This window comes from Misgurnus anguillicaudatus, chromosome 4 (genome assembly GCF_027580225.2).
Source record: "Misgurnus anguillicaudatus chromosome 4, ASM2758022v2, whole genome shotgun sequence".
Classification (NCBI taxonomy): domain Eukaryota; kingdom Metazoa; phylum Chordata; class Actinopteri; order Cypriniformes; family Cobitidae; genus Misgurnus; species Misgurnus anguillicaudatus.
The window spans coordinates 37,040,141-37,067,309 of NC_073340.2; the positions used below are offsets into that span (position 1 = coordinate 37,040,141).

The 27,169-nt window shown below is 36.0% G+C and overlaps 3 protein-coding genes and 1 long non-coding RNA gene across 7 annotated transcripts; 1 reads left to right on the forward strand and 3 right to left on the reverse strand.

The window, feature by feature from the left end:
- Nucleotides 1-473: 473 nt before the first annotated feature.
- On the reverse strand, nucleotides 474-8,301 carry anxa11b (annexin A11b). Of its 4 annotated transcripts, none has more exons than XM_073867246.1 (16): nucleotides 8,118-8,301; nucleotides 7,089-7,425; nucleotides 6,999-7,040; nucleotides 5,779-5,810; nucleotides 5,408-5,557; nucleotides 5,210-5,297; nucleotides 4,992-5,086; nucleotides 4,800-4,913; nucleotides 3,594-3,684; nucleotides 3,430-3,509; nucleotides 3,129-3,185; nucleotides 2,944-3,037; nucleotides 2,714-2,809; nucleotides 2,214-2,272; nucleotides 1,853-1,975; nucleotides 474-1,573 (listed from the first exon to the last, which is right to left on the reverse strand). In XM_073867246.1, the coding sequence occupies exons 2-16, from the start codon at nucleotides 7,414-7,416 to the stop codon at nucleotides 1,514-1,516; spliced, it is 1,509 nt and encodes a 502-aa protein (XP_073723347.1). In that variant the 5' UTR covers nucleotides 7,417-7,425; nucleotides 8,118-8,301; the 3' UTR covers nucleotides 474-1,513. The 4 variants fall into 4 exon arrangements, with proteins under 4 accessions (XP_073723347.1, XP_055031617.2, XP_073723346.1 ...); XM_055175642.2 differs by having other exon boundaries at nucleotides 6,999-7,052; XM_073867245.1 differs by having other exon boundaries at nucleotides 7,077-7,425.
- Nucleotides 8,302-11,960: 3,659 nt separating this feature from the next.
- LOC129420628 (zinc finger CCHC domain-containing protein 24) lies at nucleotides 11,961-20,305 on the forward strand. The gene is made up of 4 exons (XM_055175643.2): nucleotides 11,961-12,349; nucleotides 13,510-13,707; nucleotides 19,025-19,189; nucleotides 20,020-20,305. The coding sequence occupies exons 1-4, from the start codon at nucleotides 12,179-12,181 to the stop codon at nucleotides 20,131-20,133; spliced, it is 648 nt and encodes a 215-aa protein (XP_055031618.1). The 5' UTR covers nucleotides 11,961-12,178; the 3' UTR covers nucleotides 20,134-20,305.
- On the reverse strand, nucleotides 19,224-20,011 carry LOC141363742 (uncharacterized). The gene is made up of 2 exons (XR_012369363.1): nucleotides 19,688-20,011; nucleotides 19,224-19,605 (listed from the first exon to the last, which is right to left on the reverse strand). It is a non-coding gene; the product is annotated as an uncharacterized lncRNA (long non-coding RNA).
- Nucleotides 20,306-22,883: 2,578 nt separating the features above from the next.
- On the reverse strand, nucleotides 22,884-26,543 carry ppifb (peptidylprolyl isomerase Fb). Its single transcript, XM_055175977.2, has 6 exons — nucleotides 26,308-26,543; nucleotides 25,915-25,945; nucleotides 25,755-25,843; nucleotides 24,027-24,123; nucleotides 23,615-23,690; nucleotides 22,884-23,526 (listed from the first exon to the last, which is right to left on the reverse strand). The coding sequence occupies exons 1-6, from the start codon at nucleotides 26,455-26,457 to the stop codon at nucleotides 23,391-23,393; spliced, it is 579 nt and encodes a 192-aa protein (XP_055031952.2). The 5' UTR covers nucleotides 26,458-26,543; the 3' UTR covers nucleotides 22,884-23,390.
- Between the last annotated feature and the right edge of the window lie 626 nt (nucleotides 26,544-27,169).

Sequence of the window (27,169 nt, forward strand, 5' to 3'; positions counted from 1 at the left end):
CACACCCCACACGTGACATTTAAATCTGTATGCTCTTCATCACCCTACACATGACATGTAGCTTTAAATGTCACATGTGGTAAAAAGCAACAGTGTGTCAACTTTGATGTGTATCCTTCAACAGTCATGCACCTTAAATATGTGAGGTTTGTGCACTTTGTTTTTATACACCACCTGCATTTGCTAAGAACAGTTTCAGAGAAACTAACCAGTTTATATGACTGCACACACATTTGCTCAAAATCAAGTACATGCACCAAAAACAGAAGAGTCTACTGTAGCACACAGTCACCTCTCTACTGTTTTTAACTTTCTAATTTGAGACTGAATCTTGAGATGCAAATCTATTTCACACCTCTTGACTGTGCAGTTGTTGCAAAATGCTACCGCACACACAAATCATGACAGTAGTTAACTAATATCAAGTTAGTGAGGTAAAATTAAACAGTTAGGAAATACACAGTCAGACCTCATAGTGAATCATTCATCAGTTTATTTCTAGGAACAGATATTACTGGCACAACTGGTAAGTGTAACAAAGATTAGTTGGTTTAGCGAATACATTACAAACACAGGTGAGATAATCCCTGATAAAAAAAAGTCTTCACTGTCAGTAAACAGAACAGGTTAAAATGACTTCATATTTGTCTAAGAAATGATCAGTGACTTTACTGTCCTCTACTGGTAGAGCAAAATACATTCACCTAACGTCACAAACCTGACCTGGTCATATTTCAGCCCAACTTTAAAAGATATGAGATTGTATTGCATAAACAACATTACATCAAGAATAAAATTGTATTGTGACATTTTTATTCAAGTTAGATTTGTTTGCATTGCAATATTATTTTTTTCAAATAAATCTGGTATTTTATCCAATATTTAATTTGATATTTTTATGCTTTTGATTTTGGGGTGAAATACTATTTACCCAGAAAAAACCTTCATGCATTATTTCATATTATATTTTATAATGATTGAAATCAATCAATATTATCATGGTTAGAGATCTGTTTCTGCATAGATATCATAAAGCTCATTATGTAAACTACAGCAAATATTATGGCATTCATTTCAGCACTTCAAGTTATTCAACTTTCTATGGCATATAACATTTTCTAAGGTATATAAAAAGTAGGTGATTATGTTGAATGAAGAACAGATTGTGTTTTCAGTTGAGGGGTTATACGGTATATGCATCAACAGCACAAATATTGTCACAATCACATATTTGGCATCAGGAACTAAAGACAATGTACATGCATGGAAAATATCTATAGAAATCATGCATAGTCTGATTGGATAGAGTCGACAACAAAATTAAACAAAAACAATGTGTATGTGTAATATAAAATAATGTGTCTAAGGCACACATGAAATGTAAATTTGCTATAAAGAGATATAACATTATTAAGATGACTACAGTGAGATTATGTAACATTTTTATATATGTATGAGATTAATATATCAACGCTGTGTTTGTGATGATCTGATCATCTGTCTGTCTGTTTCTTCAGTCAGTTCCACCACAGAGCTTCAGGAGAAGTTTCTTATAATCACCAGATGTGTCACCCTGCACACACAAACATATCATAAGACAAACTCCTATAGACAGTCACATCCAGACATTGTATGTGTAAACTAACCCTTAACTTTCTTTGGTGCAAAACTAAAATCTAATATCACATCGCTCTTAATTCACATTATGACTCTGCCAGCTGACATGTTTTTACTCTGTATATATCATCATACCACCCGACTATATTGTATGTAAGTCCATCCTACACATAAAGATACAGAACTGTGATGTGTTTTTTTAACTATAGTTCAATGTGTATGTGGTACTACTTACAGAGATGGCGGTGTAAAGTGATTTTCCATACAGACGCAGATACTCCTGTCTGATATCCAGCATGTCCACCTCAGAGCGAGTCACCATGACGCGGATCAGAGTCCGATCTTTGGTACCGGCACCCTAAAACAGCAAAAAACACACACGCGCACACACACACACGCCAAAGATAAAATTAAATAAAACATGTAAAATTACAAACCCCGAATCAAAACCCTTGTTTTGCCAAATGCATTATTTCTATTTTAAACTATTTTTATTTATTGAGTAATGTGGTCAAATGTTGTATTAGCTGTATGGGCCCAGACGTGCATGAATATGCCAGAACATGTGTTACACACATCATCATCACATCATTTACCTTCATGGCGTTGTTCAGACGCTCGGCGAAGTAAGCAGGAGTATTTTTAATGCACTTTACTGGAAAACAGAGCAGATGTCACATCAGCATCATTCACACTATTTACAGTCTAAAAACAAATCCAGTTATTTTTATTTATAATATATGCAATAATCTATTAAAAACTGCCAACTTGTATCACACAATGAGCTTGCAGCAGATCTTCAATAAGCAGAAGTCATTTAAAGCTGCGTATTACCTATTAATGACTGGCTTAAAGCCATTCAATCCGATTCAATAATAATGTTTAGAGATTTTTAAAAGTCGTTTTAGGACTCGATCAAATATAAACTACATTTCCATATGCAAAACATTTAGACATTTTATGCTCAAATCTGCATCTTATTCAAAACAAGTGTCAGTCACACGCTGTGGTTTCTGATTTGTTCGTGTTCAGTCCGTTTCAGGGCTGCCTGCTTCATCTAGATCAGCGATTGGTTGAATCAGAGTTCAGTACCCACCCACTGCCACCATGCCAGTCTCCAGATGTCCAGACATCTCCCCACAGATGCTCTTCTCAATGTCTTTACCACACATCTGCTGGTACTCCTGAAACACTGCAAACACAAAAATTATTAACTTCTCCATTTAGATTTTAAGATTTCCATCAGATGACTGATATGAAGCGTTTGAAGTTAAACTTCCTGTCCTTTTCATGAGTATTTTACCACTGTGGTCTGGTGGTTTTTACCTTGTCTGAGATGAGGTTTACTGCGGGCACAGAGAACGGCATTAAACTGAGACTCATCCGTGCCAACTTTATGTTCTCCTGCAGCATAGAGTTTCTAAAACATAAACACAAACATGACAAATGCTTCTCAAAATTGACACGAACATCTGAAAGTGTTTGAGAAATAATAAAGCCTGACTGTCAACCTGAGCATCCTGTTTGGCCAGAGCAATATCCACGGTCTCTTTCTCATCGCGATTACCCTGAAATCAGTCATGAACATTTTAATATCTATACACTTCTGATCGCTGGTACACACACACAGTGAGTTGATCAGATATTCAAATTCTGTTTTACAAGAAAGAGTTCACATTAAAAAGCTTCATGATGCTGGATGATCTTTGAGACAAATAGACATGTGATCAAATAAATTTGTTTAGGACTTTACACACATACATACAGTACATATATACTATATGAAGACAGATGCACAAACAGGCAGAATACCTGAGAGAGAGAGACGAGGAGGCGACGGAAATGTCCAGAAGTGTCGCTGATGATGGCGTCTTCCAGTTTTTTTCCATACTCTAAACAACAAAGCTTTCATAAATCTCCATTAACTCTACACACATCATCTGAAAACTTTAAAGGGTTCAACAACATTAACTCACCCGCCTTATACACCCGGTTTATCTCCTGGATCTCAGCATTATTACGAGAAGAAAGAATCTCTATCAGACAAGCCTCATCGGTACCTGCGCCCTGATCAGACATACACATATTATCAGAATCATATTGTTAGATTTAATGAAAACTTTGTGTTATTTACAGTCTGATATTTCTTTTATTGAACTGACATTTCCCTGAACACAGTTTTTATCTGTCACTTATCCAATACGAGATCTATTATGATTTTAGATGCAATTATGCCTCAATCTCATATTAAAGGTGCCAAAGAATGCATTGAAATAATGTTTAATTGTTCTCTGATATCTACACAGAAGGTTTGTGTCTTTATTAAGGGAAAAAATGATCCAGAGTCAGTTTTTCATGTCCATTTACAACCCTCATGAATAATAATGTTGAGCTCCGCTCTGATTGGCTGTTTCTCCTTATGTAGATCTTTTTGTATTTTAACAGATCTTATTTTTGTGTCTTTTTCAGTTTTTGAGGAATAATCAATTGTTTGGAGATTGTTAATGGACGTTTCTGAGTAGTACGTTTGTGTTTTTTTCAGTATGGACCTGCAAAACGTAACTGTAACGTCAATAGTAGAACTTCAGCCTAAACGCTAACATATAGCGAAATATATTTTGCATGCATGAGGTTTACATGAGGAGGAAACAATCGTGTTTGAGGCTCATGGTATGTCATTACCATGTACACAACTCTTATTATTCATCTATGCCTACATGAATACAGTTTCACATTCAACTGCACCTTTAATGTAACTGGCTTCTAACCTCACATGTCAGTGTTGTAGTCGAGTTCAACTCGAGTCCAAGTCAAGATCAATACTAGAGATCGAGTGTTGAGCCGAGTCAAGACGAAGTCCACATCCAGCTTTATCTGGACTCAACACGATCTCTGGTCTTAACTGGGACTCGACTTCAACACTTTTTTAAGTTAAAGTTTTATTTGAGTGTTCATAATAAAAATATTTTCTTTTACATCATGACGCGTACGCCCCGTCCCTTTGGTTGCCACGGCCCCTGACCCCATCCACCCACCCAACCCCACCATCTTAACTAATACATTTTCTGCAGGAAACCCTGATAAGAATCAGCTGCAATAAACCCTGTTAAGAGTTACAATGATCCCCTAAAAGTCTGTTAAAAATCAAACAAGAGTGAATAAGTACTGAAAGAAAATCTCACTGCTATGGCCGCCTTCAATTCTGAAGCATCAAACAGTGCAGGAGTCTTCAACATGGCCAGAACCAGACTCTCAAAGTTTCCTGTCAGTTCTGACTTCAGGTCACTGTACAGATCCTGTGAACAACAAACACAATGATCATTTCATCATAAAAACACAGTAAATATTTTGTGCTTTATTCATCATATGCTCACTTTGCCATAGGTGGTTTTGTACGCAGCTACCAACGGCACACGCTGCTTGTTGGTTCGACTGCCGAGAAGCTCGATAATGGCGTTCTCATCAGTTCCTGTGAAAAAACACACACAAAAAGCAGATATATGTACTATAAAATCACTGAATGATAAGTCTGGGAAAGAATATACAACATACAAAGTTAAAAAAAATTAATCAAAATGTATTATGTACTCACCAAAGCCTTTCATGGCTTTCCGTAAGACCTCGACATCTCTGAGCGGATCGGCACCGGGAAAATCCTTTATGGAGCCACGGTAACCCCTCTACATAAACATTACAACAAATAATACAGAATATCAGCTCGAAACAAGCAAATATACACTAAAGTGAAATTAATAACAGCATATACTGGATCATGATGACGTTCTCTTACATTGATTCCAGGAACAGCGGGTCCAGTTGGAGCGCCCCCTCCGTACCCGGGCATCGATGGGTTTGGAACTTGAGCACCTGGGTATCCTGGCATGGGCTGCTGTCCTGGAGCGGGACCCCCGGGATACCCCTGAGGCATACCTGCTCCCGGCTAAACACAAACACCACACAGGGGTAATGACAAAACAACATAAGTCCTGTAATGTAGTTACAAAACACAATTCATGATTCAATGATTTTCTCCATTTATAGCATTTTAATGTTACATTAAGTCACTGTGAACTGTCACTGCATTATACAAATTTCTTTACATTTAAAAACTGATAAAAGTGATTAACACAATAATAGCTGTCTAAATAAAGGAATGCTTACAGCTCCAAAGCCAGGCTGACCTCCCCATCCACCTGCCAACACAATAAAAAACCAATTCTGGTTAAACTAAAATCAATGACAAAAGAGTAACACCTTTAAAGGAGACATATCACAAGACTTTTTTAAGATGTGAAATAAATATTTTAGCTTAAAGTACCCCACAGATAATTTATTATAACATTTTAAAATTGACACTTTGTAGGTGTGAGCAAAAATGTGCCAGTTTTTGGGTGTGTCCTTTAAAATGCAAATGAGCTGATATCTGCACTAAATGTCAGTGCCGTGGTTGGATACTGCAGATTAAGGGGCGGTATCATTATAATAAGATCCCCTTCTGACATCACAGGGGAGCCAAATTTTTAATGACCTATTTTTTCACATGCTTGCAGAGAATGGTTTACTAAAACTAAGTTACTGAGTTGATATTTTTCACGTTTTCTAGGTTGATAGAAGCACTGGGGACCCAATTATAGCACTTAAACATGAAAAAGTCAGATTTTTATGATATGTCCCCTTTAAATCATTCTGCAAGTTGTCTATAATCTACAAATTACGTTTTAAACATACATGGATTTTAGGGATAAAGTAACTCATCAATAATGTTTGGGTAATCAACATTACAAATGTCCAGTATTCAATATATTTGTTTAGGACTTTTCACAATTTTTCATTGTTGCAAACCAGCTTTACAAAAACATTTTAGAACTCAATGTATGACCAACAAAACAGGAATTCAAAGAGATAACATCATTGCCCTATACCGTAAGTGTTAAAGGAAACTTTTTTAAGAATCTCTGGTGTCCCCAGAATACATGTGTGAAGTTTTAGCTCAAAATACACCACAGATCATTTATTATAACGTGTTAAAATTGCTACTTTGAAGGTGTGAGCAAAAATTTACAATTTTTGGGTGTGTCCTTTTAAATGCAAATGAGTTGATCTCTACACTAAATGGCAGTGCAGTGGTTGGATAGTGCAGATTAAGGGGCGGTATTATTATAGTAAATTCATCAGTGACATCAGAAGGGGAGTCAAATATGAATTAGCTTTTTTTGTATGATTTACCAAAACTAAGTTACTGGGTTGATCTTATTCACATTTTCTAGGTTGATAAAAGCACTGGGGACCCAATTATAGCACTTAAACATAAAGTCTGATTTTCATGATATGCCCCCTTTAATAGGATGTCTGAATAGAGATGTCAGGTTAACAGCACTCACCTCCTGCAGGGGGCATAGTCGGGTAACCCCCAGGCTGGGCACCTGGCTGGGCACCTGGGTAACCCCCGGGCTGGGCACCGGGCTGGGCACCTGGGTAACCCCCGGGCTGGGCACCGGGGTAACCTCCTGCCTGTGGTGGAAATCCTCCACCTGGAGCAGCTGGATAACCACCCGCCTGAGGATAACCACCAGCCTGAGGAAAACCACCAGCCTGAGGGTATCCACCAGCTTGAGGGTATCCTCCAGCCTGAGGTGGGTATCCTGCTCCTGGGGGAAATGCACCTGGTTGAGGTGGGAAGTACCCTCCCTGGGGTGGATAGGCACCGGGTTGGCCTGGAAATGCACCTGGGGTCTGCTGATACTGTCCAGATGCGGGCGGGTAGTTGCCACCTGCAGGGGGGTATCCGGGGTAACTCATCTTTGACACCTGCAGATAAATGAACATCAGTGATTTAGTCAGTTAACAGAACACGCGACTCTTGTGAAAACAGGAAGGATTTCACAATAAAATGTGCTGGTTTATCAAAATGGGTAGCTTAAATGAAAGACTTGTTACACGCAGTAAACGTTTAGATTAGCAGTCAGTCACATCAGCTTATCTATACACTACATGCGACAGGTTTATCGGGTGTGTTAGGGTGGGTTATATATGCTGCAGGTCATCTGTGAAACTACATCCTGACTTCCATTCTGAGTGAGAGTTCGCACAGTAAACCACAGCAAGCGAGAAATGCAACATCCTCGACTCGAGTAGATTTCATGTTTAAACATGTAGTGAACTAATAACACCTGAAGTCGTACAGTATACTACAGTATCAATTTTGCACATTGTTTCGGTTCGTCGACCACAAAAAAATGGCAGCCAAATATTTCACAAAACATAAAAACAAACCTAATCAGTCAAAGAACACAAACCTTTAAATACGCATTCCTTTCTTACAACTTTACATCGACATTAACAACCACATGAAGGGCGGTTTAACACAGAATGATGTGTAATTGTGATTTTAATAGTTTGTTTAAATCAGCGCTTCTTACAAATAAATAAAGAGAAGCCCCGCGAAACACTCGATAGATTGTTGCATTAGCGCGCGAATGAAGTTTATAAAAGATACTTACAGAAATATGTGGAGGGATCCGCGGGCTGTTCTGTGTGTCCGTGAACTGAATCCCGGAAGTGTGTAAATCTCCTCTGTGTGTGTAGTGTAACAGTGTGTGTAACAGTGTGTGCGTGTGTGTAACAGTGGGTGTGACCCGCGCTCCTTCCTACATCCAAAGTCAAATCCAGCACGAGAGCAAACACAATTCACTTCCTCTCGTGCAGGATGGACACGACACACAATTAAAGGCCGGTATGTTTACATTTACTGAAGACAGCCCGTGTACTTTGCTGTGTGGTTGCTAACGTATTTTCTTTGGTAGCTAGGTGGGACCTCACCCCAGTAAAACAGACCAGTATTCCTTCATAACAGGATTGTTTTTTTTTTGTAAATCTGTTTTATAGTAAGTTTGATGTTTTAGAAAAGTAAACAAGGCAGATAATTTGAGGTATTATTTAGTAGAAAATGAAAACACGCGTTGTTGGGTTTGAAAAGGTGTACATCTTCAAATTAATATAACATGGCTTTTTTTGTCTAGAAGCATAATCTTGGTCTTGTTTAAAAGAAAACACTTTTAAGTTTTTTCTTGAAAGTGTCTGAGGTTAAAATAATGAATAAAAAATTGTTAGAGCAATTTACATTTATTGTCATAAATAAAAAAATAATGCAATAAAGTATATATTTTATACATAAAACTATCGCAAAAAATAAGGTTTGTTACACTTTTAGTGGTTTTACCAACAACGGCCACTAGGTGTCTTTGGTTTGCTGCATAATCTTGTCACAAATTAATAAATTACTGTCATTGCATTATATTACTGATCAAATGTTTTGAAATATGAAAGCTACATCCTTACAGCTTTACAACAATATATAGTTTTTTCATGATAGATTAAAATTTACATGCAAAATATTAAAGTAATCCCTGGTGTCCCGTTTACAGAACAACGCCAGTTAAGAGGTAAAAAACTGTGATGTTTGGGATTTGTTTTAATCACTAACACTAAATATGATTAATGATAGTGATATTTGCTGCCTGTCTTTTATAACAGCCTGTATTTTGGTTAAAGCTAATATCTTTGGTTGAAGCTAATAGCTTTAGTATTAGTTATTTTTATTTAAAGGGGACGTATCATGAAAATCTGACTTTTTTCAAGTTTAATCAGAGGTGGACTGTACTTTTAAGTAAATTTTCCAAGCTTCTGTGCTTTAGCAGAGTGTTTGTCTTGGAAAAAAAATACTTTTTATTTTTGTAAAATAAAAAAATTATGTAAAGCATAGAATCATACTGTGTATTCCTTTTATATTGCATATTAAAATTGATTTAATACCTTATTACATAAAAATTTTGTACTCTTAAGTAAAAGTACAAAAGTACTTTTACTCAAGTAAAAGTAAAAAAAAACAGATATTTAATGTACTTAAATATTAAATATAAACCAAAAACTTGAAATTATGAAATGTAGTGGAGTAAAAATTATGATAATATGCTTTGGAATGTCTATGTTTTCCAAAGAAAAACACTGATAAAATACGAATACTTAACAATTTACTTTTATGTAGAAAGTAAAAATACTTAAGTAGTGTCTGCCTCTGTGTATAAAGGTGCAATGTGTAACTTTTTGAATGATCTCTTGACATAAATGCAATATTATATACATAACTATATTATCAGTGGTATATAAAGACCTTACATAATTAACTGTTATGTTTTTTTTACCTTAGAATGAGTCATTTTTATCTACATACACCGAAGGTCCCCTTACGTGGAAGTCGCCATTTTGTACCACCATGTTTCTACAGAAGCCCATAATGGACAAATTTTTTTACTAAGTTGTCTCCAACGATGATATGTTTGTCCTGTGGTGGCTGCTGTAGCTTTTCTATGCATTTCAAAAGCCGTGGACTGAGCCATTGGTTGCAATTTGCAACATCACCACTAGATGCCAGTAAAATTTACACACTGCACCTTTAAGTGCTATAATTAGCTCCCCAGTGCTTCTATCAACCTATAAAATGAGAAAACGATCAACCCAGTAACTTAGTTTTGGTAAATCATTCTCTGCAAGCATGTGAAAAAATAACTCATTGAAATTTGGCTCCCCTTGTGATGTCAGAAGGGAATCTTATTATAATAATCCACCCCTTAAGTGCGATTTATAGTCGTGCGTGGGTCCTGCGGCGTGGCTGCGGCGTAGGCTATCCGTAGCCTGTGCGTAGCTCTGCGTAGCCTGACGCGCACCTCACAAAATTTCTAACAGCGCGTCGGCTCTACGCGGACCGTAAGCGCTGTGATTGGTCCACCAGAACCCCTCCCGTCAGGTAAAAAAACTGCGTCATAGGTATTTCCGTTTGAGACGGTGAAAACAAAGACGAGCCAAGTTGAGGAGTGATTTAACTTAAACTGAAACATAAGTCGCTGTTTATTTACTTCCATCATTGCTGTTCTTCTCAAATTATACACAACAAGTTGCTATTTCTTCTTCGTTTGTGGGTTTACTTGCTTAGCTTCTTCTTCTGTGACGACTTCTGCTGCTACTGTGGTTACACGCGTGATTACTGCCAACCAGCGGTTTCGCGTGTGTTTGCACGTCGACGCGGACGGCGACGCACAAGTATAAATGAAAACCGACGCGGAACCTACGCCGTCGCTGCTACGCCGTAGGACCTACGCACGACTATAAATCGCCCTTTAATCTGCACTATCCAACCACGGCACTGCCATTTAGTGCAGATTTCAGCTGATTTGCATTTAAAAGGACACACACAAAAGTGTCAATTTTAACATGTTATAATAAATTATCTGTGGGTTATTTTGAGCTAGAACTTCACATATGTACTCTGAGGACATTAAAGATTTATTTTACATCTTAAAAAAGTCCTGTGAAATATCCCCTTTAAAAAGAAAAACAAAGAAAAGTCTTTCTAATACACAGGACAGTCCAAGTAAATGACAATCCTTGGAAAGGTTGTAAAGATGGCAGCAGTCTCCAACATTAACTAAATATTTGCATGAAATGACAGTATGTTTGTCTTTGCTCAGTGTCTGGTGTGTTCCACCCTTTCACCTGTTCAGAGAGAGAGAGAGAGAGAGAGAGAGAGAGAGAGAGAGAGAGAGAGAGAGAGAGAGAGAGAGAGAGAGAGAGAGGGAGGGAGGACATCTCTCATGATCAGAAATGTTTTGGGTTTGGCATCAGATGCATCACAAGCATGTGTGGACAACAGAGGAAAAACGAGTCTGTCAAAGATAAATAGAAGAAAGGAACCTGACATGTGAATAAATGTACGTCACATGGTTGTAAATATGGGAGGGAAACACTGTGTATTCCCTTCATCTAAAATATTTTAAGATGATTCAATACAACAGTTATTGTTACAATTATAAAACTATAATCAACTAATGCAGGATCAACTTAAACAATGTAAGAACATTTTGGAAACTTTGTTTTTGTTTTCATTTTTAAACACTATAAAACATATATTGATTGTTGTCGATTACTAAAGTTATTATGAAACATGTACATGGCTGTTAAGGAAATACAATACACACCTGCACCTACTGTAAAACATGAAGTTCATATTAATATATTTACTTGAAAGAGCTTGTTATACTCGTACATGGACACTTGAGGGCAGGATTTCCCCCAGTATCAAAATAATAAATATGTTCATGTGTTAAACTTATAGCAAACAGACAAATATGACATTTTTATACAGTTTTACACGTAATTTAAGAATGCCACACATTTGTTTGCTATGTGGAGACTTCTGATCATTCATCAGTTTACTGACGTCACCGCATTGAATCTTTCTGTAAAATGATTATCTGCATTCTCCAGACTCTTTTACAGGGGTAAGATTTAACTCATGAATATTTAAACTTGCACATCCTACTCATGAATATATAATTACGTTATTGGTAAGCATCCAATGGCGACGCAGCAGCTCATAAATATGATACCCGTGCAGCAGCTGTTGAACTTTCCTCTAAACGCAAAAACTTCCCAGACTGTCCAGTTTTATTTCTCAACATGAGACGACATCAGAGCCACATAATCCACTGATCTCAGGACATTTCTGATGGATGTCTCATATAAGGATATGAGTTTGATATCAGCTGTAGACTCTCATCTCCTGAACTGGGTTTATCTGTCTCTTCAGGACTCATCTGATGATGATGGAAACCACCAGAACAAACCTGAGCTGGATTCACATCATCATTCCAACATCATAAGAAACTTCATTCATCAGGTAAGTATGACAGACACAAACATCTGTAGAAACTCTGACTGTTGCATACAAATATAGGAAGTGTTTAAGTTTATTGAATCAATTTAATGTTTAATGCAAGATCTACTTTGTCTTCTCTGGAATTGTCTGGGTCTGGTTTATCACTATTTTCACATTAAAAATTAGATGTGCATTAAAAAATTGCTTTATATGTCATAATAAGATGCATTGGTAAACCACTAATGTATCTGATAATGTATTTTTAATAAGGCTGTATTGGTGTGTAACCCTAACATTTGTGCAACAACAATAAATAATTAGTTTTTTTTGCTTTGATCAAAAGATTTTGTTAAAGAGATTTGGTGCTTTAGTAGCTTGGCTCCACATAAGTATTGTTGAAAAATGCTTACAGCTTTGATCAGCCACATGAATTCAATGTTCATGAATATATTTTACAGAGATGCGTGCTGCTGATATGATAAATGCACAATCTCTGTTGATATATCTGCAATGCATGCATTATCCATCTGATCTGTTGCATATATGTGTGTGTGTGTGTGTGTGTGTGTGTGTGTGTGTTTGTGTGTGTGTGTGTTTTGATTGTACTGCTTGTGTGATCTGATCAAATTGTCTGTTTGTATATACAATAGGTTTATATGCATTATGCATGCATACTTTGTGCATTACATGACTTGCTGCTTTTGCCAAAATGGGCAGAATACAACCAGAGCATGCATTTAATTTACTGTATCCCACAATGCAATGCAATGGACATGACTTTCCGATTTAAATGTTGTCAACTGCAATATTTCACCACATTTTAATCTCATTATTCACTGCCAACACATTTTACAGGAAATGCATAAAAACGCGAGACAAAGTTTATATTTCCAAGATGATATCTGTACACCACTTACTGAACGAAGCCTGTGACATAATGAGGTCATACAGTACACAATATACTGAACATTGTACAGTTAAACAAATGACTTTCATATGGACCATCTCAGATATCATGACTTCATGATCTGATGTCATAAATCATGACAAAGACTTCCTGAGAAAAACTGAACACAGAACATGTCTGTGTTTTTTTTTACAGAGATTGCATTTTTACAGATAGACATTTATAAAAGGTTGAAATAATTGTTGTAAATGTTTCATGTTTTTGTTCTTTGTAGAGAGACAGCAGCTTATATAAGACTTTATCTACTTATTACTCTTTAAACAACATCCTCGAGGATCTCAGCTCGTTGACAGAAAACTTCTCTGACCTCTCGATCTCCTCTGAACCTCAAAGACCCTGCAAGAAACCTCCACCCAACTACCTGTGTCACCTGTGCTTCAATAAGGGTCATTACATCAAAGACTGTCCACAGGTAAAGACAAATATACTGCATCGCCCATCTCACTGAATGGATGAGACACATTTCTAATGATACTTGCGACTGCACATTCTGCATTATTAGTAAAAGTCTTTAGTACTGGCTGGCTTTGCTCCAGCTGTCTTTCTGTCTTACTGTAATAATATCTGAAAGGTATTTACTGTAACTGACCTACATTGCCAAAAACTTTTACCCACAAATCATTGCAATAGAGAAGCGTCCCTCCTTTTTGTTCATGACATCACAGAACTGTAATGAAATCCAGATGTGAATAAGATGAAGCGTCTGTTTGGTTTATGAAACACAATACAGCTTTTTGCCTCTCATGACAACAATATAGATGAGAAAACCCCTTGTGCGTTCATCAGATGAAAACCTCTCAGATGACTTTATTGTTGAGATAAAAGGATTTAGATCATCGAACGCAAAATGTACTGTCATCGTGATTTTAATTCGCAACTGTAAACACAAATATTACAACAGAATAACTGGAGATTTATCATAGAGAGACTTTTTCCAACATCACTTCAAACCTACAGCGCAACACAGATTGATGTTCACGTCTGTGTGTAGTCAGAGCATTAAAATGACTTCATGCATCTGAATAGTTATATAAGAAAGTTTAAGAGCACATGCAGTATAAAGTGTTTAATTCTTCAGATATAATGATGTATGACTCTCGGCCATCTTCATGTTGTGGTTATTATTGAGGCAGTCATGTTTTCTGGACAGGCTGTTGGGAAATCTTACACTGAAGCTTAAACACATGGCCCTAAACTACAAACACTGTATCATGTTTCTTTAAAGGTGCAGTGTGTAATTTTCTAAAAGGATCTCTTGACAGAAATGCAAAATAATATACAAAACTATATTATCAGTGGTGTATAAAGACCTTTCATAATGACCCGTTATGTGTTTATTACCTTAGAACGAGATGTATCTACATACACCGAGGGTCCTCTTACATGGAAGTCACCATTTTGTGCTGCCATTTTTCTACAGAAGCCCTTGAAGGACAATTTTTTACGAAGTTGTCTCCGACAATGACACGTTTGTCCGGTGGCGGCTACAGTAGCTTTTCTATGTGTTTCAAAAGCGAAGGGTGAGCCGTTAACTAAGCCGTTGGTTGGAAGTCGCAACCTCACCACTAGATGCCGCTAAAATTTACACACTGCACCTTTAAGACAGATTGTCTCAATGTGTACTGCTGCAAACTTCATTACACATCATTTTAGACAAACACACAATGTAACTCATTATTGTGTCTGTGATGTTGCTAGGGAGATGCTATGCGGTTGCTAGGTGGTTGCTTATTGGTCCATGAGATAGATTTATAGTAAAGCAAACAGGTGGGAATCATGTTTGGAGCAGAAATCCTCAATATGTGTATGCATCACTCATGTCTGTAGAACAAACAGCGTCAACTTTCATGACTGTAGAAAACACCACCGCTTTTGAAACTAATAGTGATACAAACAATCATGACAAAACTCGTCTACACTTTTAAGACTCAACACGTCCCATAGCATCCGTGCATGAAGTTCCAGTTTAATGGGCTGTACATCTCTGCAGAGCACCAGCTGCAATCCAGCGTCTGCCAAAGCAAACAGAACATAGGAAACATAGGGAGGAATAATTGAGCGCATGGCTTTCAGGGCTCTCACGAGAGTCATCGTTGTTTAATCTGATGGCTTCCAGATGAGGAAGAACTGATGTTGACCAATCATCACAGACAGCAGATTTCAGGGTGGACGGTGTATGCAGTGTGTTTTAAGTTAAAGGATAAGGGAAAAATGAGTATTGTGCTCGCACTTAAATGCATTATAGATTTTAATATTCTAGTTAGAGTTTCCTCTGAACTCAAAGTCTCCATTAATTCAGTCGAGCAAATGATATTTTAGAAGTATTTTTTTCCCATGCTGAACCGCAGTATTTGCATAGGGATTTTCATCATGTTTGCTGTGATCTTGAGTGTCATGACAACCGCAAAGCAATTCTGGTTCAACACCACATTTACTGAAACTTAAGAACTTAGAGCCTGAAATCTGAACATACCTAAATCATCATGCTTCTGCAGTCCTGCCAACACTGCGATTACCTTCGGGAAATACAAAGTCTGATATACAGATCTCATGAATGACGTGAACATTTCTCCTTCTGGAGCATTAAAAGTGCAGTCACAACACATTGAGGAGGTTTAAAGCAAACATATCTGTCACTAATGAGAAAAGACAGCATACAGATGCAAACATGGACAGTAGGGCGGTCCTATAATGGGTCAAAAAAATGTTTTTAAATGTTCAACTCTTACCCTCTAAATGTGTTAGGATATCAATAAAAACACACTGTGCAAATTTTTGAATTGTTGCTACAATATCTAAAGGTTGCTCAAAGCCTTTGAATATTTTAGAAATCAAAATCTTTTGCAAAAACTGTACCGTTTAAAAACACACAACACACATAAAACTTGCTTGTTTGAGGGTAACTTTGTTTCAGTTATTTGATCCGAGTAACCATATAGCAGACTTGCTTCGTGTTGCTTCAGCCATTGTCTCAGTGTATATTGTCTATTGAAGCTTTCTTGCTTTGAAAGACATATTACAGCTAAAACAGGAGTTGTAATTGCATGGAGCATGCTCAAATAAGTCCATTGCTGCCATAAGTATATAATATTAAACAATTATACATGCTAGCACAAAGTATCGCATAATACGCAAATGTGTTAAACTTCAAAGGTCTTGAGCAACCTCTGAATATTCATTAATATTGAAAACATTTTGCCCATTTTTTTATTATTTATTCAAACATATTGGTGGGGTAAGAGCATGAACTTTTAAAGGTGCAGTGTGTAATATTTAGAAGGATCTCTTGAAAGAAATGCAAAATAATATACAAAACTATATTATCAGGGATGTATAAAGACCTTTCATAATGAACCGTTATGTGTTTATTACCTTAAAACGAGACCTTTTTATCTACATACAAAGAGGGTCCCCTTACATGAAAGTCGCCATGTTGTGCCGCTATGTTTCTACAGAAGCCCTTAATGGACATTTTTTAACTAAGTTGTCTCCGACGATGACATGTTTGTCCGGTGGCAGCTTCTCTATGTCTTTCAAAAGCAAGGAATGAGCAGTGGACTGAGCCGTTGGTTGCAATTCGCAACCTCACCACTAGATGCTGCTAAAATGGACACACTGCACCGTTAAAGGTTGAAAAATAAGGACCACCCTAGTGGACAATGTGAAAGATGTCCTCATCCACAAACACATCCAACAAAAGTAAACACAAGAACACACATTTATATTTGGTGTCAAGTTGTCACTTTCTGTCCCATGGCAATCTGGGTCCTAAAAGTGAATGAGAAACACGGTTCATGTTGTCACTCTATGGGCGGTTTCCCAGACAGGGATTAGACTAGTCCTAGACTAAAATAAATGTAAGAGCGGTCCAAACTGAAAACAACTTGCACTGACATATCTTAAAATACATCAGTGCCCTTTGTTTTCAGTAAGACATGTTTGTTAAAACTAGTTGTATTTCCTAATTAAACTAAAGCCTAGTCCTGGCTTAAGATAATCTCTGTCTGGGAAACCACCCTTATGTGAATGTTATAAATCAGCTCTCCTTTCATCTGAGTTTTATCAATGACAACTTATGTTTTTTTATTATTTATTTATTTAATCAGTGCACATTAATAAAAGATGTCAAATTCACCAGATTAGCAAATTTTCATCTGGTAGGTTGATGTTACAGATAGAAAGAAAATACTAACAAAGAATATTAGGCAGAAGAAAAATAAACAAAACTATAAACTTATAGACTACCATCCACAAATCACTTTAAATGAAGACAGTTTTAATTATTTTAACTCTTCTGGGAGTTTATTTCGTTGATGTTTTCCTCAAAAAGAAAACGATAATTGATCAAAGGTGTTTTTTCTTAATGGCATGTTACAGTCACCTCTAAAACTTGCACGTGTACACCACCCTGCATTAATCCTTAAAAACAGGTGGAGCAAAACCATTTAAGATTAAAAATAAGTATACACCAAATCAGCAAATTGAAGCAAATGTTTCAGCTTAAAATAGAAAACTTGATTTAATTTTAGTTTAAAGTGACCTGAAATGAAATGGCTAGTTTTTGTGTAAACGATTCCTTTACTTGTTTTCTCTTTACATTGAAGACAAAATAAATTGTGAGATCATTGGTTAATATCTTAAAGGTATGAATCACAGATGGGTGGCGTCTCTTATATGTGCCAGTGAGACTATCAACATCTTTTTCCATTCAGACACATTTTTAGAGGATGTTGGTGGTGAGAATAACAAATGAAGAAACTCAACCCCTCACATTCCCGCAGTGATGACCGATCTTCTCACATATCCAACAGCTTTGCTCTCAACACTGCATCATAATTCAGCTTTTCTTTGACTGTTTTCTATAATGAATGTGCCAGATTAAAGACTTTATGGAGGTCAAGAGAAAACATTCAGCATTTATATTTAAATAAATGCAAAACAAAGCATATGATCATAGAAATCTGTTTATATACAAAACTATAGTCTTACATTTTGTGATGTTATTCAAAATGAAAATGTATAAACATTTTACTTTACTTTATTAGTGGTTACAGATCATCAGCACATCTTGAAAGTATCAGTGATGTGATCGCTCATCTTCTCAGAAGACTTTCTGTGTTCATGAAAGTTGCTGTAAATACAGCAGAGCAGCAGAATATAAGAGAAACTAAGTGAAATATTTCTTACATTACAGTTTGTACTATAAGAGCAATAAAAGAGGTTTATGTTGAGAGGGACCGATACAATGACGTGCGAGAGCCACAGATGTGAATAATGATGCCATCAAACGCTCCATCACAGTAATCTGGATCTGCTTTACACATCATATTACCATTGAGAGCAGTGAATTATTTATCAACAGAGATTTGACATCAAAAGCTTAGCGTGAATCATCGATCATGCAATCCTGAAACATCCAAAGACAAACAACTCCTGACCAAAGTGTCCTAATAACAGATTAAACACATGTGAGCTGTACACAGATGTGCACTCATGAGTAGGTCAGTTTTTGTGATTTAGAGGTTTTTGCCAAAAAGCTTGGATGCACTTAGAGGGTTTTGCAGCAAAGACAAATGTGTTAAATACCAGTGAAAGACTAAAGTGACGTTTCATCGCCATTAAAGAGGGTCTTCAAATGTTCATTGTATTTTAGCTGACCAGACCTCCATTTCACTGCAAGTGGTATCATGTGTACAAATCAAAGCAAATTGAAATCTTTAAATTTTTAGGCTCGTCCTAAAGGTGAGGGCCTGACCCCGTATCAGGGGAAGAAGAGATGTTTCGGGGAGTACAAGTGTCCCAAATGCAAGAGAAAATGGATGAGTGGAAACTCTTGGGCAAACATGGGACAAGAATGCATCAAATGCCACATCAACGTCTATCCACATAAACAGGTAAACAGATTCATGGGGTTCACACAGACGCGACTGGCGATGGCTGGCAGAATACAGAGAGCTCCTGCAGAGAGTTTCCTTTGTTTTATTGAAACATCTGCATGAGATGAACTGAAGAACGTCACAATGATTTTAAAGGGTGAAAGCTTGAGAGCAGATGTTTGTTATTAACTTCAGTGCTTCATCAGAGACGTCACCTTTTCAAAAGTTATCGTTGAAGAATGAGGGGTTAGAATCTGGTGTAAATCATGCTATGAACTTGTAATGTTGATCTTTTGGCGTGAGATGAAGCTTTTGGTGAGGCACATCGTGGTCCGCATGAACCCGCCTCCTTTAGAAATGATGGAAAACACTTCTGCTCTCCTGAACGCTCCTGACGCTTTTCTCTGCACTCGTAATCTTCTCCAGATGTTTCTCTAAACAACACAAATGCTTTTAAGATGACATGTGGCTTTTTATAATAACCAGAATGATGTAATAAATACAAGTAATTCATACTTTGTGTGAAAACGATGGATTAGCAGCCAGTGTTTTATTTTTCTAAACATCAGCTTTTGAATATAATGTTAAATGACTTGTTTTATATTCACAAAGCAGAATCCATCCTGTCATTGATGTGCAAACAGATTGCCCTCCAACGCATCCCATTGGTTAAGTTGATGTTTGTGTTCATACACTGCTTACAGTCGACTCTTTATATCAAGCTGAGACAGGAGAAAGCACTGTAACAACTTTAGTTTTGCACTTTAGTTAATGGCACTGAAAGGACAACAATCAATCCCATCTGAATAATCATATAATTTAGTAAAATATTTCCTCTATCCTGACAGCGTCCTCTGGAGAAACCTGACGGTCTGGATGTGTCAGATCAGAGTAAAGAGCATCCGCAGCATCTCTGTGAGAAGTGTAAAGGTTTGGGATATTACTGCCGTCGAGTTCAATGACCTGACAGACATTCATTCACATCCTCATCCACCCTGTAACACGGGTAAATCAACTCGGCTTTACTTTAACTATTTAAACTGAACCCTAAAATAAAGGATGTTCCAGGATCAAAATAACACGAAGATTGTGAAGTCTCGATTTGAGCATCTGCTTCATGGACAAACTCATTTAAATGGAGTCAATGTTTTTGGGGTCACTGCATATAATCTCTGTCGAATATATATTTTAATGCCTTATATTTGACTTCAGGTCAGTTGCACAATATGATTCACAAACACATTTACAATGTGAAATACCTCCAGTATGTTTAAATGAATCACTATTCTGATGTTATCTTAATATTCATCTTTATATACAGATGAGAGTATTAAACACATCTACAGTTGTTTATTCAGAGATCTCAGGTCAGCTGAACTAAAAGTCATGTTCTGCAGTTTTAAGATTATTATATAATCATATTATTAATCAACCAATGTCATTACAGAATCCATCAATGAATGTACTGTTGTTTAATATGATGTCATGTCACATTCTGGAGGATACAGAATTTGTAATATTACGAAAGGATTGAAACTGATATCAATATATTTGAAAGAAAATGTGTTGTTTAGATACACATATAGACATGTGAAGATATCCTGCAATGTAGAAATGAGTGAATCAAAGCTATAACATCTCATAAAACAGACTTTTATATTCCTTGATGCTGTTATTTATTAAATATTCATCTCATTTAGAAGATGAATTTGTTCAATCTTTATAATCATTTTTTACATGTAAACTAAAGATAGTTTTGATTCATTTTTACACTTTTAAATATCACATTTTTTAAAAATATATAATAAAAAGTATCTCAAATGCCTGTATATCAAAATGTTTGTGTATTTGGGATAAAAAGATGAATGCTTAATAGCTGATCAAAAGAATGTTAACAGTGTTAATGCTTAAGTTTACTTGAGAGATAAAAATATGTGATAGTTTTCTTATTGTGTGAAGACTCAAGTGTGTTTTGTGAAAATATTTTATATCATCCCAAAAGTGGCCTTCAAACCTTTACTCGTTTAAGAAATAAAAAAAACCTTTGTGAAACGATGTGGTTGTTTTTTTATTTTGTTATGAAACTACACCTGACTGCGGTAACTCTGCTGGGTCACATTTTATATATGCATTTGGCAATGCTTTTATCTAAAGTGACTTTAAAGTATACATTACTTTTACAGTATCCACTGCTTTCACAATACTATGAGCTACAGTATGGGAACCTTCATGAATCCACTAAACCCTAAAAACTGAAACACCGGCTGCTTTAAAGGGGTCATATTATGAGATTTTTTTAAAGATGTAAAATAAATCTTTGGTGTCCCCAGAGTGCTTATGTGAAGTTTTATCTCAAAATACTCCACATATAATTGATTATAACATGTTAAAATTGCCACTTTGTAGGCCTGCACAAAAATGTGCCCTTTTTGGGTGTGTCATTTAAAATGCAAATGAGCTGATAATAATGCAAACACTGATCACAATGATGGTGGTTTGTTGTAAGTAAAACTCAATTGTGCTGTCAAGTACTTTTTTCTCTCTGCACTAAATGGCAGTGCTGCGGTTGGATAGTGCAGATTAAGGGGGCGGTATTATCCCCTTCTTATTACACGGCTCTCTGGAATGCTTGATTCTGATTGGTCAGTTGAGACATTTGCAAGTTCGTTCTTTTCAAATAATAACCGCTCCAAATTAATAACGCATAGCCGGACTACTTGCACGAGTGAAATCGCTCCGCGCCAATAAAGATCAATAAAGATTACTGTCTGTTTGGCGCCATCTTGTGACAAACACTCGACAAACACGATAAGAGACAGACAGCTTACTGAGACTGAACTTGACAAAATAGAGCATGACAGCTACGAAGCCAACACACAAAAAATACAGAATGGGCATTAAAACTTCTCAAAGACTGGCTAAAAGAGAAAAAATGGAGACAAGTATGAAGCAGAGGATCTTAATAAGGTATTACGATCATTTTATGCATCTGTGCAAAGTTTCGCGGAAGGATAAAAATGTTAATTTAAAACAAATATGCCAATAAAATGTTTAAAATTCATATTCATGTCCAGTTTTTTTCTTATGTGGCAAGTAGCCGTGTAATAAGCGGGATAATGTAGAGGCAGCCGGTAGTTATTGGGAAATAAGCCCCTTCAGTGTGATACAAGACCCTCCGCTTCGCGTCGGGTCCTGATCACACTGTCGGGGCTTATTTCCCAATAACTACCGGCTGCCTCTACATTATCCCTTACTTACATCACAATAGGAGCCACATTACAATGATCTATTTTTTCACATGCTTGCAGAAAATGGTTTACCAAAACTAAGTTACTGGGTTGATCTTTTTCACATTTTCTAGGTTGATAGAAGCACTGGGGACACAATTATAGCACTTAAACATGGAAAAAGTCAGATTTTCATGATATGTCCCCTTTAAGGTGCACAAAAGTGAAAAATAAAAATGGTGTGATAAAGTTGGTCATTAGAAATTATTTGTCTTGATATTTTGCTATTAATTTAAGTATCAAAGTGTTTTTGGGTTTCTTGAAATATCTGAGTTTTTTGTTCGTGAAATCCGGTGATGTCCAACAGGTTCAGACCGATGACAGCAACTAAGGCTGTGCAATCTTACAGTTTGTGTTAAAATACAGACACGTGCCTTACACCCTCCTGCTGTTTAGTGTTCATCCATATAAAACGATAACAAAACTATTACTTATTGCTTTATTACTTTAAACTGGTGTGTTAAACACTCGTCCAGTCCTGTAAACAATTCATACAGTGTAAAATATTACATCAGTCATTAACTTTGATATGATGATAGGACTCAGTCCATAGTAAACAATCAGCAGTCCAGATTACATCACACAGACACATGCACACACGTACATTACTGTCTGACTCTGAGAATGATATGTTTAAATTACATGTTCACATTTAAAGGGACAGTGCACCCTAAAATAAAAGTAGTCATTATTGATTCACTCTCCTGAACCTGAATGATTTTTGTGTTTCGATAATAACAGCAAAAGGTTTGTACCTGACATGAGGGTGAATAAATAACTTTTCTCATTTTAGAGCAAGCAGTCCCTTTTAGCTCAGTGTCTACATTTCACATTATCAGGCCTTTGACCCTTATGAGGACTCAGAACAGTGACAACAAACAAACAAACATCCGTTTGATAAACAGTGTATGAAATGCATCGACTTGTTTTCTTTACTTCAGTTCTCCACAATCGGTGACACTGATTCTCTTAGCGGTTCTTCCTGAACGAGAACCCAACTCCTCAACCTTCCTCACAACATCCAAGCCATCCTTTACACTGCCAAACACCACGTGTCGACCATCCAACCTGATAAAAAACAATACAAACTCTTAATATCACAACTGCACACGCGCGCACACACACACACACAAAACCAGGACGTGTGGTACTTTACCATTCTGTTCTAATTGTACATATGAAGAACTGAGATCCATTTGTGTTTGGTCCAGCGTTAGCCATCGACAGAATACCTGAAAATAAACCAAGCCAATTCATTTTTAATATGTCTGGAGATTAAAAATACAACAAATAAATCTATTTTATTTTATTTATTGTACACAGAAATGAACTTTATTGAAAGTTTAAAGCTTGTTCATGCAAGATAAGTTTTATAGGAATCAACAAATTACAGCGCCATGAAGTGAAAGTTACAGTTTCCTATCTTGAATGAACTTTGCATTTTGATCAGAACAATCAATAACCCTGTTAAACAGGGAGGAACAAACATATTTTCCAGAAAAATAATAGCATAATATTTTGATTGAACCAAAGCAAATACATATAAAAGTGTGCTGTGTGTATTGTACCAGGTCCAGTGTGTTTCAGTTTGAAGTTTTCGTCTGGAAATCTCGGCCCATATATGGATTTTCCACCGGTTCCATTGTGGTTTGTAAAATCTCCCCCCTACACATCAATAAAAATGAAAATTATGAGATTCAGATAAACATCTGATAAAATATCCTGGTGAATTATATTACTTAATAAAAAAAGTGATTTTTTAGATATAATTTTAAAGTGATTTTTTCCAGAACACGATACAAGTATAAAGTACAATTCTTCATTTAATTCTTTAATTTTTTCATAACCTTACAGCTTTACTGTAACCAGTGTTGGGTATAACTAGTTACCAAGTAATTAGTCACTGTAATTTAATGACTTCTTCCATATAAAAGTAAAGTTAGGGATTACGCAGTAATTTAATGACAGTTACTTCTGATGTTATTAAAGTAAATCCTGTGTATAGACTGTAGATCAATGATATATAATACAATAGTGGATTTAACATCAACCTTTAAAGTAAAAAAAAATTATGAATCCTTCTCACTTTAAATACTAGTGAGGTAGTAATAATAATAATGGTAACACTCATGTAGTTTACAATTCTCACTATTAACTGGTTGGTTATTAGCATTAATATTACTGAGATATTGGCTGTTTATTAACAATTAAAAAGCACATAAAAATGCCTGATTGTTATTCTACCTTCTTAATCCTACCCTTAAATTTAACGAGGCGGTTTCCCGGATAGGGATTAGACTAGTCCTAGACTTAAACACTTATAAGAGCTCTCCAAACTGAAAACAACTTGCACTGACATATCTTAAAATACATCAGTGCCCTTTGTTTTATCTCGAAATGCACACAGGTAATGGTTTTAGTAAAGCATGTTTGTTAAAACTAGTTATATTTCCTAATTAAACTAAGGCCTAGTCCTGGATTAAGCTAATCCTGGTCTGGGAAACCACTCCAACAACTACTTAACTAAGTATTAACAAAAAAAAAAAGCAGTAATTAGGACTATATTGAGGCAAAAGTAAGTTAATTGTGAGAATTGGACCTAATTTATGCACTTTATGGGGCGGTTTCCCGGACAGGGTTTTAATATAAAAATACCTTGCACTGACATATTTTAACATGTATCAGTACCATTGTTTTGTCTCAAGATGCACACAAGTATTGTTTTGTGCAAGGTTTGTTTGTAAAAACTACTTACAGGTAAATGTCCTAAAATAACTAAGGCCTAATCCTGGATTAATCTGAACCCTGTCTAGGAAACTGACCCTATATGATTTATTCCAGCCGTTTTAAGCCGATCTTTGTATCGTTTACTAAGTAGGATTTAAAAAGTAATTAGTAATGAGTAATTAATAACTTTTTTTAGTAACCTGGCCAACACTAACTCATGTCAAATAGTCCTGTAGTCTAAAGTACAAATAATCCATCTAATCTCTCAATTACTGAGCTCATAAAAATGGCACGCATAGTTCTATAATATTAAACATCAATTAGAAAAGAATAGAGTTTAAAATAGTTTTAAATCACATTTTTGGTCTCTAAACTCACTGCAGTGCTTAAAATATCATATAAACACTGTACTTAAAGTCAGCTGAGTATCAGTCTGCACATGAATAACAATTACGCTGAATTTATATCGTCATTAAATTCTGAGAAAAAGGTTTAACCCAAAGCCAAACCCATGATGACACAGATATGTGTGTGTGAGAGACATGTGTGTGTATGTGTGTGTGTGTTACCTGACACATGAACTGAGGAATAACTCTATGAAAGATGGACCCCTTGTATCCAAACCCATGTTCACCAGTACACAGAGCTCTGAAGTTCTCTATAGAAACACTTTCATTAGACACACAGACAGTATATACAGTAACGTTACAGTCGTCACGTGTTTCTCACCTGCTGTTTTGGGCACAACATCCGCATTCAGCTGAATTCACAAAAACAATAAAGGTCAATTAGTAATAAAAAAACAAGACAAGCAGTGACGATAAAAAGGTTACTGACTTAAAACATGACGTGACAAATATTTTAAGTCTATACAATAACTTCTTGTCCACTTTAGTGTTCACTAAACGCAAGTATTGCTATTCAACAGGTCGTTAACATTTATTTTCTTTATCTGACCACACACGTGATAGAATCCTACTATAGATAAGGCTTAGCTCATAAATATTAATAGGATCGTGTTGAGGTTACATCAAACAATCAGATAAAAACAGAACCAACGTGTCTCTGCGTCATTAATATTCATGAAGCCGTCGCCATAGTAGGGTTCGTACTGCTGCTTACTTCGAAGGTGACTCTGCCGAGTGGTTCGTTATCCGCCGCGATGTCGAAAAACACCACCGGATTATTGTTGGCTTGAGCTCCGGTGGCGTACATGCGCGCGGCAGTAAACGCGAGCGAGCACAATTTAATCCGGTTACTGATCATTAACATGATGATTCCGGTTGTAGAGACTCCAGACGTTCCGCGGAGAAGTTACAAACACACCGGAAGTTCTAACGAGACGCACGGAAGCGTGCGCGTGCGCACAATGTTTATTACTGAAAGATTACAAGATAAAAATTAAAACATAATTATAATTAAACAGTTTAATAAAAATGTGATCAAATTAAAATAAAATCTAACATTTTTATATATAATCTATTATTATTATTATTCATGACTAAAATAAATAATTTAGCTTACACAAAACATTTATCTGATAAATACAGATCATTTTTACTGAGCTCTGAGCTGTTAACATATTGAGGACGAAAAATTACTTAAATGTATATAAATAAATAAATGTATAAATACATAAATGCGTAAATAAGTAAATGTAGTAGTTAATTTTATACAGAAATAAATAAATATATAAATGTAGAAAAACAGAAATCAATAAATGTAGAAATAAATAAATAAATGTAGAAATAATAAATGATTAATTAAATGCAGAAATAAATAAATCCAGACAAAAATATATAAATATATATCTCTTGGCCAAAAGTTTCAACTTCTAATTTAATTATTTTTGCACCTTTACATTTATTTCTACATGTATTTATGTATTTATATACACTTATAAGTAATTTTCCGTCCTCCATATTATCAAACAGACTCAAAATAATGTATTAAAATGCATTTACAATGTCAAAATTATTATAAA

What these genes read in the sequence shown, in the direction of transcription:
- ppifb (XM_055175977.2), bottom strand. Translation starts at nt 26,457, where the DNA reads ATGTTAATGATCAGTAACCGGATTAAATTGTGCTCGCTCGCGTTTACT. An exon ending in TCGGCAGAGTCACCTTCGAA is followed by an intron (nt 25,946 to 26,307) that starts GTAAGCAGCAGT and finishes TTGTGAATTCAG; the next exon opens with CTGAATGCGGATGTTGTGCC. An exon ending in TGTACAATTAGAACAGAATG is followed by an intron (nt 23,527 to 23,614) that starts GTAAAGTACCAC and finishes GTTTTTTATCAG; the next exon opens with GTTGGATGGTCGACACGTGG.
- anxa11b (XM_055175641.2), bottom strand. Translation starts at nt 7,416, where the DNA reads ATGAGTTACCCCGGATACCCCCCTGCAGGTGGCAACTACCCGCCCGCA. An exon ending in CCGCTGTTCCTGGAATCAAT is followed by an intron (nt 5,298 to 5,407) that starts GTAAGAGAACGT and finishes ATGTTTATGTAG; the next exon opens with AGGGGTTACCGTGGCTCCAT. An exon ending in GTCTGAACAACGCCATGAAG is followed by an intron (nt 1,976 to 2,213) that starts GTAAATGATGTG and finishes TTGCTGTTTTAG; the next exon opens with GGTGCCGGTACCAAAGATCG.
- LOC129420628 (XM_055175643.2), top strand. Translation starts at nt 12,179, where the DNA reads ATGGATGTCTCATATAAGGATATGAGTTTGATATCAGCTGTAGACTCT. An exon ending in ACATCAAAGACTGTCCACAG is followed by an intron (nt 13,708 to 19,024) that starts GTAAAGACAAAT and finishes TTAAATTTTTAG; the next exon opens with GCTCGTCCTAAAGGTGAGGG. An exon ending in ACGTCTATCCACATAAACAG is followed by an intron (nt 19,190 to 20,019) that starts GTAAACAGATTC and finishes CTATCCTGACAG; the next exon opens with CGTCCTCTGGAGAAACCTGA.